Raw genomic sequence first — 17,773 nt, forward strand, 5'->3', positions numbered from 1 at the left:
ACTCGGAGGCACTGGCCTCCTCGGCCCACTGGCTGCAGAACAGAAGGAAAGACGGTGCCAAATGGCCGCCCTCTGGCTGTGGAGTTCAGATACCGGCGGGAAACGGACTGCCCCTCCCGGATGAGGCTCTGCTTAGGCCAGTGGTCGGCAAACTCATCAGTCAACAGAGCCAAACATCAACAGCACAACGATTGACATTTCTTTGGAGAGCCACATTTTTAAACTTAAACTTCTTCTAACGCCACTTCTTCAACATAGACTCGCCCAGGCCGTGGTATTTTGTGGAAGAGCCACACTCAAGGGGCCAAAGAGCCGCATGTGGCTCGCGAGCCGCAGTTTGCCGGCCACGGGCTTAGGCCACCGTTAAGCTCCATCTACTGACAGGGGGCAGGAACACCCCAGGCATGCTCCTGGCGACAGAGGGTTAAAATTCACGTCCCTGCCCTGACTGGTTTGGCTCAGGGGATAGATCGTCGGCCTGCGGACTGAAGGGTCCCAGGTTCGATTCCGGTCAAGGGCATGTACCTTGGTTGCGGGCACATCCCCAGTAGGGGGTGTGCAGGAGGCAGCTGATCGATGTTTCTCTCCCATCGATGTTTCTAACTCTCTATCCCTCTCCCTTCCTCCCTGTAAAAAATCAATAAAATATATATATTTTTTAAATTCACATCCCTGCAACTACCTTCCAAACACGAAGGTCTACGCGGGATGGCGGTTCATAGGCAGGTCCTGAGCTGATCTGTTTGGGGACACAGTGCCATCCCACAAATCCGTGCCGAGCACCTGCTGTGTGTGGCAGTGGGGGGAGCTCACGGGAGATGCACGAATTTAAAGTAAATCCACCTACGCCCGGCCCACGTGGCTCAGTGGTTGAGCTTCGACCTAGGAACCAGGAGGTCGCGGTTCGATTCCCGGTCAGGGCACATGCCCGGGTGGCAGGCTCCATCCCCAGTAGGGGGCGTGCAGGAGGCAGCCGATCCATGAGTCTCTCTCATCATGGATGTTTCTCTCTCTCTCTCTCTCTCTCTCTCTCTCTCTCTCTCTCTCTCTCCTTCTCCCTTCCTCTCTGAAATCAATAAAAACATAGTTTTTAAAAAACAGGTGTTCCCAGCCACACTCAAAGACTGATTCACGCAGTAACAGGACAGGTGGGTAGTGGGTCCACGTAGGACCCTGGAACGTAGCTGACCCCCAGGGCAGCGTCTTCAGGGAGCCCCCAGGGTGCCAAGCACCACCGTCCAGGCTGACTCAACGCGTGGGTCTGGGCTCAGCTCCGGCTCTTTCCCAGGAAGAACATCAGCCTCCCTCCGAGACGCGGGCGGGAGCAGGGAGGCCGCGATGCGCATAATTGGCTGCGTTGTTTTCCCTCTGACCTGATTTGTATTTAATTTATGTAATTTATGCTATATGACGTCTTGCAGTAGATTTACCTGCCTAATTATGTTTTGCTCAGACTAATGTTCACATTCGTTGCATCCCTGGGGTAGACACGGAATGAACGCGGCGCGGGGGGGGGCGTGCGGGGCGGGCAGGGGAACCAGAATAATCCATGCCCCCTGCCAGTGGCTCGCAGGCTATTTTTAGCAGAACGCTATTAAACAAAATTTATTAAACAATATATTCCTATTGACTTCAGCAAGGGAGAGGGAGAGAGAGACAGACATATCAATGAGAAGAGAGAACCATGGATCGGCTGCCTCCCGCACGCCCCCTACCGGAGATCGAGCCCGCCACCCAGGCATGTGCCCTGACCGGGAATCGAACCGTGACCTCCTGGTTCATAGGTCAATGCTCAAGCACTGAGCCCCGCCAGCCGGCCGGGCAGGGGATCTGTTATGATTGAGGTGGGGTGTCTGGCCTACGACAGATTGATGTCACCTGGACCCCACTCACTCACTGGTCCTTCCGTCACACTGGGGTCCCCAAACCATGATTCCAGGAGCAGAAATACACATGGACAACCACCCAATTAGATGACTGAAATGTCTAGACACAAGAGTTACAAGCACTCCACCAGTTAAAATAAATCCCTGGCCCTAGCCGGTTTGGCTCAGTGGATAAGAGCGTCGGCCTGTGGACTGAAAGGTCCCGGGTTCGATTCCGGTCAAGGGCACATGCCTGGGTTGCGGGCTCGATCCCCAGTAGGGGGCGTGCAGGAGGCAGCCAGTCAATGATGCTCATCATGGATGTTTCCATCTCTCTCTCCCTCTCGCTTCCTCCCTGAAATCAATCAAAATATATTTTTAAAAAACAAACAAAAAAACAAATCCCTTGTTTCTCTCCAGCTTGCACGCTGCTGTGACAAATCCCTCGTCTCAGGTCAAATGACCCTGGGCCCTAGAAAGACACACATTGTCTCCATAGGGTGGCAGGTAACGGTTTAACACGCACCCCAGACCAAACTCACGCAACTGGGGATAATCGTGGGAATAATGATGGCGAACATTTACTGAGCGCCTCCTGTGTCCCAGCACGCTCCTGCACCCCTTACGCAGATTCGCGTTTTAAATTCTCATCACTCTTTGAGACAAGAAACTTCAAAGAGGGCTAGAGGGCCCTGGCTGGTGGCTCCGTTGGCTGGATGGTCATCTCCGTACACCAAAAAGGTTGCGGGTTCGATTCCCAGTCAGGGCACGTACCTCAGTTGTGGGTTCCATCCCTAGTAGAGGCGCAAACGGGAGGCAACAGATGGATGATTCTCTCTCATCACTGATGTGTCTCTCTCTCTCTCCCTCTCCCTTCCTCTCTGAAATCAATAAGAATGTATTTTTAAAAAAACAAAGAACTGCAGCTCCGTTTGGGAAATATCATACATGAGGGACAGCAGACAAAGCCCACCCACACACGGGCCCAGGGGAGCGATGGAAATGTCAGGAAGCCGCCAGTACCTCCTTATGGTCTCGGGAGGTCCTGCAGGGAGGGGGATCTGCCCGGCCAGGGCCAGGGTGTCCCTCGCCGCCTGGTGGACCTCCTGCAGCTCGCCTGGGGTCAGCCCGTCCAGCAGGGGGCGCAGGTCACAGTCCCGCCACCGGAGGAGCTGCTGCTGCAGGTCCATCTCCCTTCTCAGCTGCTGGTCCCGCGCTGCCAGCACAGACATCCGGGCCTGCAGGGCTTCCATTTCCTCCTGCGGGGAGGGGAGGGGCGAGTTCATGATGAGCCCTGTGCTGCTTTGGAGCTGGGTGTTCAGTCCAAGGCTCTTTCCAGAGCCAGGCTGCCTCTGATCCACGTTTCCTCACAGCCCCCCCATTCCTGCCTCCAGGCCCCCAGCCCCCCAGCCCTGCCTCCAGGCCTCCAGCCCCCCATTCCTGCCTCCAGCCCCCCATTCCTGCCTCCAGGCCCCCCATTCCTGCCTCCAGGCCTCCAGCCCCCCATTCCTGCCTCCAGGCCTCCCATTCCTGCCTCCAGGCCCCCAGCCCCCCATTCCTGCCTCCAGGCCCCCAGCCCCCCAGCCCTGCCTCCAGGCCTCCAGCCCCCCATTCCTGCCTCCAGGCCCCCAGCCCCCCATTCCTGCCTCCCGGCCCCCAGCCCCCATTCCTACCTCCATTCCCACAGGCCCCACATTCCTGCCTCCAAGCCCCCCATTCCTGCCTCCAGGTCCCCAGGGCCCCCATTCCTATCTCCAGGCCCCCCATTCCTGTCTCCAGGCCCCCAGCCCCCATTCCTACCTCCATTCCCACAGGCCCCACATTCCTGCCTCCAAGCCCCCCATTCCTGCCTCCAGGTCCCCAGGGCCCCCATTCCTGCCTCCATTCCCCCAGGCCCCGCATTCCTGCCTCCAGGCCCCCAGCCCCCATTCCTACCTCCATTCCCACAGGCCCCCCATTCCTACCTCCAGGCCCCCAGCCCCCATTCCTACCTCCATTCCCACAGGCCCCCCATTCCTACCTCCAGGCCCCCCATTCCTGCCTCCAGGCCCCCAGCCCCCATTCCTACCTCCATTCCCACAGGCCCCCCATTCCTACCTCCAGGCCCCCCATTCCTGCCTCCAGGCCTCCAGCCCCCTATTCCTGCCTCCAAGCCCCCCATTCCTGCCTCCAGGCCCCCAGCCCCCATTCCTACCTCCATTCCCACAGGCCCCCCATTCCTACCTCCAAGCCCCCCATTCCTGCCTCCAGGCCTCCAGCCCCCCATTCCTGCCTCCAGGCCCCCAGCCCCCCATTCCTGCCTCCAGGCCCCCCATTCCTGCCTCCAGGCCCCCAGCCCCCCATTCCTGCCTCCAGGCCCCCAGCCCCCCATTCCTGCCTCCAGGCCCCCCATTCCTGCCTCCAGGCCCCCAGCCCCCCATTCCTGCCTCCAGGCCTCCAGCCCCCCATTCCTGCCTCCAGGCCCCCAGCCCCCCATTCCTGCCTCCAGCCCCCCATTCCTGCCTCCAGGCCCCCAGCCCCTCATTCCTGCCTCCAGGCCCCCTGCCTCTGGGGGGCGTCCCACCGTCCAGAGCTCCTGATCGCCCTCCCCCTCCCCCTTAGCTCGGTGCTACCGCGGGGCTCCCAGCCCCTGGGTGACCCGTCCACCGCTCGGGGCCACCCGGAGCTCCCACGTGACGCCTGCCAGTCATTCCCAGAGCCTCTGCCTCGCCCAATCCCTACTTACAACCCACCTCCTGACCACTGCTACTCACAGTCCAACTCAACAGGAATGTCCCAAGCGATTTCTTCCTGCCTGGGAAGACCGCTCTGAAGGTCAGGCTGATAAGAGGTGACAAATCGGCCTGGCAGGCAGGGAGGCGCACGCAAAGGTAGTGAGCGCCATCAGAACGAGCCCGAGGCCGCGGGCCACAACCCCTCGTTTGTAACGAGGCTCCTGCGAGCCCAGCTGTCACCTCCCGCGTGTCTGCCCTTTGCACTCGCGGGGGACAACCCAGCGCTAATCGCCACCCACGCCAAGAACCGCTATGCTGCCTTTGGCCTAAATGGGTAAGGAAAAGGCCTCCTATTTCTTTTCTTTTTTTAAATATATTTTTACTGATTTCAGAGAGGAAGGGAGAGGGAGAGAGAGAGAGAGAGAAATATCCATGATGAGAGAGAATCATGGACCGGCTGCCTCCTGCATGCCCCCTACTGGGGATCGAGCCTGCCACCCGGGCATGTGCCCTGACCGGGAATCAATCATGACCTCCTGGTTCATAGGTCGACGCTCCATCACTGAGCCACGCCGGGCAGGCCTGCTCCCTGTTTCTTGAATATTCTTCCCCTGCTTACCTGCAGTTGCCGCTTTTCTTGAAGGAGCCGGTCTCGTCTGGGGACGGACGCGCACGGGAGGTCCTCAGCGGGGGGCTCCATGCGGAGGGGGGCCTGGGTGTCCTCACCGCCCGGCCTTAAAAATACAACAGGCGTGTTGGTACAGGTATGGGGAAGCTGGGGACCCTCGGGTGGAGAAGAATGTGAAGAGCAAGAGATTTCACAGGGGGGCCCCCAGCTGTCCTCCTCCTTAGGCGGGTCCCGGGGGCGAGGTCCCGAGAGTAAGTTTCTGCTTTTATGACCATCTGTCGGGGCTTTTGCTTTCCGGCGGAGCCAGCTTGCTAGTGTCGGACCCGCACCGCCCACCCCCCAGCCCCTGGCAGAACGCAGGTGGTTCTATGTGCTGATCCTGGAACACACGCCCGATTTTAAAGATTTAGTAAGAAAACCAAGAGTGCAAAATAGCTCACGGATGATACTTTTATGTTCCTTACATGTTGGAATAATAGTATTTTTTATGCATTGAGTTGAATTAAATATATTTTTTACATGCTTTTTGTTTGTTTGTTTTTTAATGCAGCTACTAGCCTGGCTGGCATGGCTCAGTGGTTGGAGCATCAACCTAGGAACCAGGAGGTCACGGTTCAATTCCCGGTCAGGGCACATGCCCCGGTTTCGGGCTCAATCCCCAGTAGGGGGCGTGCTGGAAGCAGCCGGTCATTGATTCCCTCTCATCATTAATGTTTCTATCTCTCTCCCCCTCTCCCTTCCTCTCTAAAACCAATAAAAATCTATTTAAAAAATAAATAAAAATAGCCCTAGCTGGTTTGGCTCAGTGGATAGAGCGTCAGCCTGTGAACTGAAAGGTCCCAGGTTCGATTCCCGGTCAGGGCACGTGCCCGGGTTGTGGGCTCCATCCCCAGTGTGGGGCGTGCAGGAGGCAGCTGGTCCATGATTCTCACTCATCGTGGATGTTTCTCTCTCTCTCTCTCTCTCCCTCTCCCTTCCTCTCTGAAATCAATAAAAATTTATTTTAAAAAATAAAAATAAAAATACTTTCGACTGAAAAAAGATGGACTGTTTCTGAGGCTTTACCGGAATCAGGAGAGAACAAAACCATCATCATCTATTGACGTCCGCATGAATGGACATGCTGACTCCTCCCGCCCCCCGAGTCTCGCCTGTTCACACAGCCCCTCGTGCTAGACTGTGAGCCTCGGGGGACAGTCCTGGGTCCCAGAGCCCAGCCCTGAGCAGGGTCTTAGCCAATATCTCTTGACGGATTTCATAAGTCCGGGTCCCAGAAAACCCAGAACTGGCTTATGATGGGCGCTGTGCTCCTGAGATCACGCCTCTGCACACGTCTATTTCCCGGCGTGCTCTGCGTGTGCAAACAGTAAGTTTCCTGAATTTCCTAAACAGGCACCATCGGGGCCGGGCGGGGAGCCATTGGAGGAAATCGGCATCTGATTGAAATCCGCGACGAGGAGCTACAGGTGGGTACCTGGGAATTCTCTGTTCTGGTTAATCACATTCATTACCTAACCCACCAGGGAGGCCCCCGTGGTTACCCACGCGCCTCCCGGTCTCTGAGGCTCTGACGCGGGTGCGGGAAGCGTCCCCAGCCGGCTGAGCGACGCCCCAGGACACACACGGCAGCTCCGTAATGAAGCCGGGGACAGGTTTCCGTCTTGCAGGCCTCAGTCCTCTGAGCCCCCCGCCTCTTCCTTCCACCGTGGTGTTCCCTTTGCGCTTCACAGTCTCAACGTGGCAATCCCCAATGTCGGCACAAACCAGCGGCCCTGCTCTCAGCGAACCAGGATGTGAAACCAGCCCGTCCCTGGGGCGAGAATCAAAGCAGGAGGGCGGGCCCTGGCCGGTTTGGCTCAGTGGATAGAGCACTGGCCTACGGATTGAAGAGTCCCGGGTTCGATTCCCGTCAAGGGCACATGCCCGGGTTGCAGGCTTGATCTCCAGTGGGGGGCATGCAGGAGGCAGCAGATCAATGGTTCTCTCTCATCATGGATGTGTCTACCTCCCTCTCCCTCTCCCTCCCTCTCTGAAATGAATAGCAATATGTATTTAAAAAGTAAAGCAGGAGGGGGGGATGTTAGAACAGCACTCGGGGTGCAGGGCACTCGGGGTGTCTTGGACCCCAGGTGCAGACCTGAGGTGGCTCGCAGGCCCCCATCTGGGACTGCCCACTGCTGCAAAAAAATGCTGCCCTTTCTACTTTTGTCTTTTTCCCCAATCATTTAAGGAGGAATAAAACCTGTTTGTAAAATAAGATCCCAGCCTGGCTGGTGCGGCTCAGTGGTTGAGCTTCGACCTATGAACCAAGAGGTCACAGTTCGATTCCCGGTCAGGCCACATGCCCAGGGTTGCGGGCTCCATCCCCAGTGCGGGGCGTGCAGGAGGCAGCCAATCAGTGACTCTCTCTCATTATTGATGTTTCTATCTCTCTGTCCCTCTCCCTTCTTCTCTGAGATCAATTAATTTGTTGGTTTTTTGGTTTTGGTTTTTTTGGTTGTTGTTAATCCTCAGCCGAGAATATTCCCTATTGATTTTTAGAGAGCGTGGAAGGGAGGGGAAGAGACGAGAGAGAGAAAAACATCCATGTGAGAGAGACACACCCACTGGTTGCCTTCTGGGGGATTGGGCCTGCAACTGAGGTACATGCCCTTGACCCGAATGGAACCCGTGACCCTTCCGTCCACAGGCTGACGCTCTATCCACTGAGCCACACTGGCCAGGGCCGAAGGCTGGTTTTCCTCCCTCGGCCAGCAGGACCGACCGTCTGACAGGCTAACAAGGACAGAAAACCGAGCTGCCCTCGACAAGAGGAAACCCACCCCCACCTTCTCCGAACCTTAACCCCCAGGCCCTGGCTCTGCCTGTCCAGGGCCTCGCCCTGTCGATTGGTGGAAAGGGCGTCTTAGGGGCGGGACCCACATGGGTCCCAACCAACAAAAGGGCGCTTCCGAGCCAAGGCAGCAGCAGGTCTCCCAGCTCACCCCTCCCAGCTCTCCCCTCCCAGGGCTGAGAGCGGGAGATGGGGGGGACGCAGAGAGGAGGTGGCCTCCCCTGCACTTACTGCTGAGCGGCCCGGCGCAGGGCGGCCTCGGCCTGGGCTCCCAGGTGGACCAGGAGGCTGCGGAGGGCCGGCTGCCTGGAGGGGAGCTGGAACCGAAGGCCGCTCTCCTCCTCTCCTTCCTCCAGGTCCTCCAATCTGTGCTTGAACGCCTCCGCTAGAAACGCAAAACGAAGAGAGAGCAGTGACGATCCATGCAACTCAGAGCGGACAGCCCAGGGCCTCCCAGCTCCACGCCCCGTGTCTGTCCACCCCAGCGGTCGGCAAACTCATGAGTCCACAGAGCCAAATACCCACAGCACAACGACTGAAATTTCTTTGGAGAGCCACATTTTTTAAACTTAAACTTCTTCTAACGCCACTTCTTCACAATAGACTCGCCCAGGCCGTGGTGTTTTGTGGAAGAGCCACACTCAAGGGGCCAAAGAGCCGCGTGTGGCTCGCGAGCCGCGGTTTGCCGACCACGGCCTCAGCAGGAAGCTGGGCCTGGATGTGGCGGCCGCACGGTGGATCCAAAGCAATAGGTTCCGGCGGCCCGGAGGGAAGGAGCAGCTCTCAGCGGAATGGACACAGAACAGCCTTGACTGTGAACCTGCGCCGCGTGGACGACTGGCGGGGGGCTCGGCTCTCCCGTCCCCACGCTGGGCACCCAATGGGAGCCGCACGCCCTCGCCCTGCAGCCTGGGCACCTCCGGCGCCTGTGGTTTGGACCCTCGAAGGTCAAGCTTCCATTCAACGTGAGAAAGAAGCCTGGTGTTGAGCCCTAGCAGGTCTGGCTCGGTGGCTAGAGCGTCAGCCTGAGGACCGACGGGTCCCGGGTTCGACTCCTCAGTTGCAGGCTCCTCCCCTACCAGGGAGGGCGCGTGCAGGAGGCAACCAGTCGATGTGTTCCTCTCACGTCGATGCTTCTCTCTGTCTTTCCCCCTCTCTTCCACTCTCGTTAAAAATCAACAGAAAAATATCCTTGGGCCCTAACCGGTGTGGCTCAGTGGAGAGAGCATCGGCCTGTGGACTGAAGGGTCCCGGGTTCGATTCCGGTCAAGGGCATGTACCTTGGTTGTGGGCACATCCCCAGTGGGGAGTGTACAGGAGGCGGCTGGTCGATGTTTCTCTCTCATCGATGTTTCTAACTCTCTGTCCCTCTCCCTTCCTCTCTGTAAAAAATCAATAAAATATTTTTTTTAAAAAAAGAAAAGAAAAATATCCTTGGGTGAGGATTAACAAAACAAAAAGAGACAAGTCCCCGGGGAAACAAAATCCACCACATGTCCCGGCAGCGATCGATGGGGTAGTGGTCACTTCCAAGCCGCCCGTGGGGACAGGACAGTCACCTCATCCAGAGCTCAGGGGCTGCACGGTCCTCTCTCCCCGCTAACAAGGAGCGTCCGCCGGGCCCTGTCGAGCCGGTCGGCGGTCACTTATTTCCCCGGGAGACAAGCGGGCGCGTGCTGTAAAGGTCAAGCGGAAAACTGTCCCTCCTGCTACATCACTGTCGTCAGCCCATAAAGGTCATCCCGCCCCACACGCCGCCGTATCTGCTGGGGAATGTCACGGCGTCCCTCTGCCCGCGGCTCGCTGGTCCCCGTCGCCTCTCCAAGGCGTTAGGCGAGGCACTCGGGGTGTTCCAGCCGCTGCTAGGAGACCTGGGACCTAATTTTATCACCCTGTCACCCCACACGTTTTTGTTCTTTATTGATTTTTACTGATGTCAGAGAGGAAAGGAGAGGGAGGGAGAGAGAGAAACATCCATGAAGAGGGAGAATCATGGATCGGCTGCCTCCCGCATGGCCCCCACTGGGGATCGAGTCCACACCCGGGCATGTGCTCAGCAGTTGAGCGTTGACCTAGGAACCAGGAGGTCCCAGTTCGATTCCCGGTCAGGGCACATGCCCGGGTTGCAGGCTCCATCCCTAGTGTGGGCTGTGCAGGAGGCAGCCGATCCATGACTCTCTCTCATCATTGATGTTTCTATCTCTCTCTCCCTCTCCCTTCCTCTCTGAAATCAGTAAAAAAATTAATAATAATAACTAGTCTATTGTCACCGAGCGGAATGTCTAGAAGAAGTGAATGCTCAGTTCATCTGGGGGCAGACGGCCGATCTGGGCGGGAAGGGAGTGAGAAATGGAACATTCTGGAAAAGAAGGAACAGCCGATCAACAAACCAAACTCACCCTTATCGTAATCCTCCTCCTCCACTGCCTTTTCCTGGAGCTTCTGAAGCTTCCGTCTTAAGGCGTTCACCTGGGTTGTTTTGGGGGAGAGAGAAGGAAAACCAAATGATAACGGCATTCGAGCCAGCTTGCTCTCCTAAAGCTGCGAGCGTTCAGAAACTACTGCAAAACCGGACGTCTTTATCCTCCTGGAAAAAAGGAACCACGAATGTACATTTTTCCCAACGCCAGATGAATTCCTTCCCGACACCAAAAAAAAAAAAAAAAAAATGGTATATAAAGAAAAAGTACCCTAACTGGTTTGGCTCAGTGGATAGAGCGTCGGCCTGTGGACTGAAGGGCCCCAGGTTCGATTCCAGTCAAGGGCATGTACCTTGGTTGTGGGCACATCCCCAGTGGGGGGTGTGCAGGAGGCAGCTGATCGATGTTTCTCTCATTGATGTTTCTATTCCTCTCCCTCTCCCTTCCTCTTTGTAAAAAAATCAATAAAATATATTTTAAAAAGAAAGAAAAATTGTCATGAGAGCACAAACTCCATAGAGTTAAAGTATCATTTTAGACAAAAACTACCCCCGGTGCCCTTCGCTACATGAAACATGCATTAATGAAAAGGACACAAACGTCCTGACCTGACCAGTCTCCGTTCTAAAAAAAAATCAGATTAAAATTAGGAAGGTGGCCCGGCCGGCGTGGCTCAGGGGTTGAGCATCGACCTAGGAACCAGGAGGTCACGGTTCGATCCCCGGTCAGGGCACAGGCCCGGGGTTGCGGGCTGGATCCCCAGTAGGGGGCGCATGCAGGAGGCAGCCGCTCCATGCTTTTCCCTCATCATGGATGTCTCCCTCTCTCCCTCCCCCTTCCTCTCGGAAATCAATAAAAATATATTTTTTAAAAATCGTCACTGGGCGTGGCGAGTGCTGTCACAGGGACGTGTCCAAAGTGTTTGGGGAACAGAATGGAGGGGGGGGGGGGACTCGTTGGGTGCAGAGAGGGCAGGAAATGTCACACGGGGAAATGGCTTCGGAGCCCCCCCGCCCCCCAAAGGATAAACAGGCGCCCGGCAGGTGGGAAGGTGTAGGAAGGAAATTCCAGGCAGAGGCAAAGCTGTGAGCAAAGGCCGGAGGCACGACTGCCCGGGGTCTGCCGACAGGAAGCAGCGCCAGATGGCCCTGCAGGAGGAAGGCACCCCCGGGCGGGCGGGTGGGCGGGCTGGGGCGGGAGGGAAGGCCGCGATGGTCAGGATAAGGAACGGGGACGCTGTCCCCAGGAGCAAGGAGCCCCAAAGGCTCTGAACCCAGGACTCACCCTCTCCCGCCACCGCCCAGGGACACGGCTCTGCTGGCCATGCGGCGGGTGAACTGGAGGAAGGTAATATGTCAGGAATCTCTTGCAAGCCTGGTCGCTGTGCCTCAGCGGTTGCACGTCAATCCATGAACCAGGAGGTCACACGGTTCAATTCCCGGTCAAGAGCCAATGCTCGGGCTGCGGGCTCGATCCCCAGTGTGGGCCGTGCAGGAGGCAGCCCATCAGTGGTTCTCTCTCATCATGGATGTTTCTCTCTCTCTTTCCCTCTCCCTTCCTCTCTGAAGTCAATTTTTAAAAATAAAAATAAATAAATAAAAAGAACAAGGAAGCTGAGGGCCTCAGGGGTTTAATGACGGGAAATGCCCTCTGGCAGGCAGATCCCACGGTAGGAGGGTGGCGCCCAACACAGGCATCACCACTCTATAACTCTCAGCCCCCACACGGCCGGCTCCATCCGCCTACTCCCGGCCCGGCCCCTCTCACTGGCTGTTTCCTGTTTCGTAGCAGAGCTGGGCTGCACTAAGCATGCATCCCCAAGGCCTGGATCGGCAGGGGAGCCCTCGGCTCAACAGACAGCAAATCTGAGCTCCTCCGTGACAGAGAAGCGGAAAGGAGAACAGATCTGGTTCCGAGGGAAAAGGAGAAGCAGGAGGCAGGCGTGCAGCAGCGTCTCCTGCAGCTGCGGGGGGAAGTCGGTCCACCCCAGAACCCCCCCGCTGCCTGCCCTCTGCCCGGAGCTCATCGGAGCCTGTGACCCGGGGCCCGGGGCCGGGGACACCCACCTCCAGCCGTCTGCGGTCGCTGAGCAGACACCCCTGCAGCAGGGGCTCGCACTTCCGGAGCAGCGGGTCCCAGCGGCCAGCAGCCCCCTCGCACCCCGGGGGATCCGGGGAGCAGGAGGAGGTGGCGTCTGCGTCCAATACAGAAAGTGGCTCACCCTCCAGCGGGGGGCCGCCCGCCGGGGTCCAGGCGGAGTCCGCGGGGCCCTGAGCTGCCTTGAGACCAAACGGGGGAGAGAGACGTCCAGGGTCCTGGCGGGGCCCATCCGGGCTGGCGGCTCTGGCCCCCGTGTCCTCGGCCTCCCTGGCAGGCGGGCAGCCCTCCGCTTCTCCACGTTCCCCCGCCGAACTGAGCGAGAGCCGGATGAAGCTGAAGCTGGAGGTGAAGGCCGCGGGAGGGCCGGCGGGGGCCGAGGGGACCTCGGGGCCACTCGCCTCCTCTGGGGCCGGCCGGCCTTCTGTCCGGGTGCCTCTTGCTCCTTCCCCGCAGGTGGCATCCCGGCGAGGACCTGGGGCCTCAGGACGGTCCATGGGTGGGCGCTGCCCCCCGACACCCAGCGTCCCCAGGGCCGCACCACCTGGGCAGCCCGCCGGGCAATCCGGTGCCAGCTCCGAACTGAACCCCAGAGAAGCCTGGGGTCCCTCTCGCCGGGGTCTGCACTGGGCCTCGGGGGCCCCCAGGGGCGAGAGTCGAGGCTGCTGTGCTGGTGGGAAGTGGGCTCCCAGCCTCGGGGCCTCGCCTCGGGCCTCCAGGGTCAAGGCCACGCTGTCTGGCCCTGGACGCAAACTGATGGGGCTCCTCGCCACACGCCCCGCCCCGGGCCCGGGACGAGGCGCCCAGGGCAGCGGAGAGGAACCTGAGCCGGGGCCCGGCCGCGCTTCTCATGTAGCCGGTGTCCGTGCCAGCCGCCGATTCGGAAAAGATGCCGCCGCAGGTGGCAAGCAATCCTGGTGGCCTGGGGAGAGAGGAAACAGCGCGTGAAACCTCAGATCTCGCCCGGCCGGCGTGGCTCCGTGGTTGAGCGTCGACCTACGAACCAGGAGGTCAGGGTTCGATTCCCGGTCAGGGCACATGCCCGGGTTGCGGGCTCCATCCCCAGTCGGAGGGACGTGCAGGAGGCGGCAGCCGATCCATGATTCTCTCTCATCATGGTTGTTTCTCTCTCGCTCTCCCTCTCCCTTCCTCTCTGACATCAATAAAAATATACTTAAAAGTAAATAAATAAACCTCAGACCCCCCCGGGCTCCGCGGGAACTGGGTTGGAGGACACCCCTAGGTTTGGAGGTCAGCTCAGCTCTGGGTGCATCTGAGATGCGGGCTCGGGACTCGGGGTCACCCCCGTACGGAGGTTCTGATGATCCGGGGAAGGTAACCGCGCTTCTGCTCCGCAGAGCAGCTGGCCCCGCGGTGAGGGGCGGTGAGGGAGGCCAACACGCCAGCTGGCACGCGGAGCCACCCCCTCGGCAGCTCCCCGGACCCGCCAGCACCCTGCCTGCTGGCCTTTTAGGCGCATCAGCACTTCCCCGCCGGCGTCGGCCCAGAAAGCAGGTGCCCTGAAACGGACGCCGGCGAACCCTCCAAATGCGACCCGATCGCTTCCTCCAGCTCCTCGGAGAGCCACGGGGACGTTGTCATTGTCTGAGCGACCCGCGTCCCCGCGTGCCGGCGGACCGTGGACAGCGGGCGGTGGCCTGCTGGGCGCCCCTCGGCTCCTCTCACCCTGGGTGACAGAAGCCTGCCGGCTGTGTCCCCAAAACGGGGGGCCGTGCTCCCCGCCGGGCGAGGCACCAGGAACAGAAACAATGAAACGGCCGACGCCGCACAGAAGCGGGAAAGCAGACGCGGCCACCTCATTGCCTGGTTCGCACGGCACAGCCGGGACGCTCCAAATGAAAGTTTACATTAAAAACATGCACGCGCACACATGCACACACGTGCCCTCACGCATGCACACACGATGTGTGGCCTGTACTCGGCAGCAGGAAGGGGCCTGGGCTCCGGACACAGAAGGCCTGCGTTTCACACGTGGCTCGGCCGCTTGGAGCGAACGCGGGTGAGGGGCCCCCCTCTGCCGCCTGCGTTGTCATCTGTGCAGCGGGACCCCCCCCCACGGCCCTGCGGGAGGCCAGACGGCAGGATGCATGTGGCCGCTCTGCCCCACGCCTGGCACAGTCACCATGCAAGCCGTGTCTGTTTTCCAGGCAGAAGCTGAGACCAGAGGATCGTCCTGAACAAAGGCACCTGGACACGGCCCAGAGGTCACGGCCAAGGGGAGCCAGAGCAGCCTCAGCTGAGACTCGACGCAGCTTCTGTACTGAGGGGGCTCCCGGGGCCAGCAGGGATGTACACACACACGCGCACACACGCACACCACATGTACACACATCCATATACCACACACACACACATATACATACATGCGTACATGTATTTACACACGCACATATACCACACTTGTGCACACACCACTCTTGTGTACATGTGTGCGCGTGCACATCATGTGTGTACACATATATCACACATGTGTGTGCGTACATTTACACGTATGCATATGCCGCACATATATGCACATCACATGTGTACACGTATGTGTGTACGTGTACATATACTTACATACATGTGTGCGTACCATGCATACACAGGGTGTACATACACACAGGGAGAGCGTCCAGCAGCATGTCACATGACCTGCAACCCATGCCCCCTGTTGGCCGATCCCTGACCAGCTCTCGCCCGATGCCTGTTCCCTCTCCGTGTCCGGCCCGGGCCCCCTCCAGGGAGGACTTGGCGACAGCAGGTCCCCACGCCACGCGCAAGGGGTCGCTCCCAGGCCTCCGCGCAGCCCCTCCCCGGCGCTGCTCCTGCTCACAAACGACTGTCTCTCTCTCTCCACGGAAAGAGCTACGCAAAAACCTGGCCGCCATCTGAGCGCCCCGGGGGTGCGGGAGCAGCCGAGGGCTGCGCCCCAGCCGGCGTCGCTCATGAATGTTTTAGCGGCGCCTGATCAAATATGGATGAACCAGAGGAGCCCTCTCCGGGGCTGTTCTTCCCAAACAACCGAGCCACGGGCGTGTCTGCCCTGTTTTCACAGCGGAGAGCGGCCCCTCAGCTTTCCCGGCCGGGGGCGGGGGGGGGGTCCCCGAGACTCTAGGGCCTAGAGAGCCTGTGCTGAGCACGTCCATAGCGCCTCCTCTCGCACATCCCCCATCTCATAGCTGCTGACAGGCTGACATCAAACGTCTCCACAACGTGGAGCCCCCTGCCCTGCCAGCAGACCGAAGAGCCCCCCCACCTCCAGCCGCTCCCCCGCTTTCCTGGGCCAAGGAGGGTGGACGTAAACACCATGGTCCCGTCCCCTCCTCTCTGAGTCCGGGCTGGCCGGCCCTCGCGGTTAGCAGCCTTTATCAGGTGAGACCCAGCCAAGGTGGTACCTGTCAGCCCTCACCACCTCCTTCCATCCCGCCTTCCTGAGCGGACACCGAAGTCGCCCCAGCGCGTGGGGTGTTCGCAGATCAGCCCCGAGTCACTGCGCCGATGGACTCATCTCACCCGACCCGTAGGAGGCTGACCAGCTCGGTACTCAGGGGCAGGGTCTGGTCACGCAAAGGAGGGCTGGGTTGTCTGGATTCTGTCCATCCCGTCGGGGCGATCCGGAGCAAATCACAACGCCTGTCCGTGCCTCAGTTTGCTCATCTATACAATGGGCACAGGCCCCCTCCCCTGGACGACTGGTCTCAAGACACAGCAGAATCACTGGCATGGGTTTCCAAAAGCCCATCACAGCTTGTGGCCAGTGGCGATAGCCTCTCAATAACATTTTTTAAAAATATATTTTATTGATTTTTTTACAGAGAGGAAGGGAGAGGGATAGAGAGTTAGAAACATCGATGAGAGAGAAACATGAATCAGCTGCCTCTTGCACACACCCCACTGGGGATGTGCCCGCAACCAAGGTACATGCCCTTGACCGGAATCGAACCTGGGACCCTTGAGTCCACAGGCGGACGCTCTATCCACTGAGCCAAACCAGTCAGGGCCTCAATAACATTTTTGTTTCTCTTCCGAGTTCTTGGGGCTCCTGAAGTCACGACTGTGTTCTGGGAACATCAGGGAATTGTCCTGGACAGTCTTTTAAAGGAGAAGGAGCTGGCCCTCGCTGGCGTGGCTCTGAGGTTGAGCGTCGGCCTGCGGACGGAAGGGTCCTGGCTTCCATTCTGGTCAAGGGCACGTGCCCAGGTTGTGGACTCGATCCCCTGTGGGGGGGGGGGGGCGTGCAGGAGGCAGCCGATCAGTGCGACTCTCTCATCATTGATGTTTCTATCTCTCTCTCCACCCCCCCCCTTCCTCTCTAACTAAAAATCAATAAAAACGTATTTTTAAAAATTTAAAAAAAAAGTGTCCGGAGGACTAAAGGCCAGTATGAGTGACACCTTTTTATAAATACGCTAAGGCCGTGGTCGGCAAACTCACTGATCAACAGAGCCAAATATCAACAGCACAACAATTGACATTTCTTTGGAGAGCCACATTTTTTAAACTTAAACTTCTTCTAACGCCACTTCTTCAACATAGACTCGCCCAGGCCGTGGCGTTTTGTGGAAGAGCCACACTCCAGGGGCCACAGAGCCGCCTGTGGCTCGCGAGCCGCGGTTTGCCGACCACGGGGTCAGGGCACGGTGGCAGCAGGTAAGAGAGAAGGCGAGGCAGAAGGACCGAGCTCCAAGGCTCAGCCCTCACCTCCATGAGAGGAGATGGTCTTCGGGTCGGAGAGGGTAGTGGTAACATAACGGAGGGGAAATCGAAGCCGACGCGAGGCAGCGAGACAGAATGAGGACACCTGGCAGCCTCGACCAAGTTCGTGTCCCCAAACGGGGTCAGATGAAGCGTGACTCCGGGCGAAAGGAACTCGGGGCCGTGATCACGAACACACGCTCCGGGGGCTCTGAGAAACAGGGTCCTGGCAAGCGCTTCTGTTTCGAGGAGGGAGAAGCCGTCGGCCAGATGTACATCCCCGACGCCAGGCTACATGAACGCTGACCCCAGCACGTGATCAGCAAGGGGAGGGATTTCCAAATCGGGCCAACTCCGGGGCAAGAGAATGGAATCAAGGCCCGCTGAAGTGGACAGAGCTGAGAAGTTGGGGGAGAGCCAGGCCGGCGTGGCTCAGTGGTGGAGCGTCGACCCGGGAACCAGGAGGTCACGGTTCGATTCCCGGTCAGGGCACAGGCCTGGGTTTCGGGCTCAATCCC

The 17,773-nt window shown here is 58.8% G+C and overlaps 1 protein-coding gene across 1 annotated transcript in view; it reads right to left on the reverse strand.

Moving 5' to 3' along the window:
- Positions 1-16,762, reverse strand: part of DISC1 (DISC1 scaffold protein) — a 63,139-nt gene extending 46,377 nt beyond the window's left edge. The window contains 6 exon segments of the mRNA XM_079763483.1: positions 2,889-3,124; positions 5,199-5,313; positions 8,272-8,425; positions 10,440-10,509; positions 12,527-13,123; positions 13,125-16,762. Of these exon segments, the coding sequence (XP_079619609.1) occupies positions 2,889-3,124; positions 5,199-5,313; positions 8,272-8,425; positions 10,440-10,509; positions 12,527-13,123; positions 13,125-13,409 (1,457 nt within the window). The 5' untranslated portion in view covers positions 13,410-16,762.
- Between the last annotated feature and the right edge of the window lie 1,011 nt (positions 16,763-17,773).

The sequence above is a fragment of the Cnephaeus nilssonii genome, assembly GCF_951640355.1.
Source record: "Cnephaeus nilssonii genome assembly, chromosome: 23".
NCBI classification, from domain to species: domain Eukaryota; kingdom Metazoa; phylum Chordata; class Mammalia; order Chiroptera; family Vespertilionidae; genus Cnephaeus; species Cnephaeus nilssonii.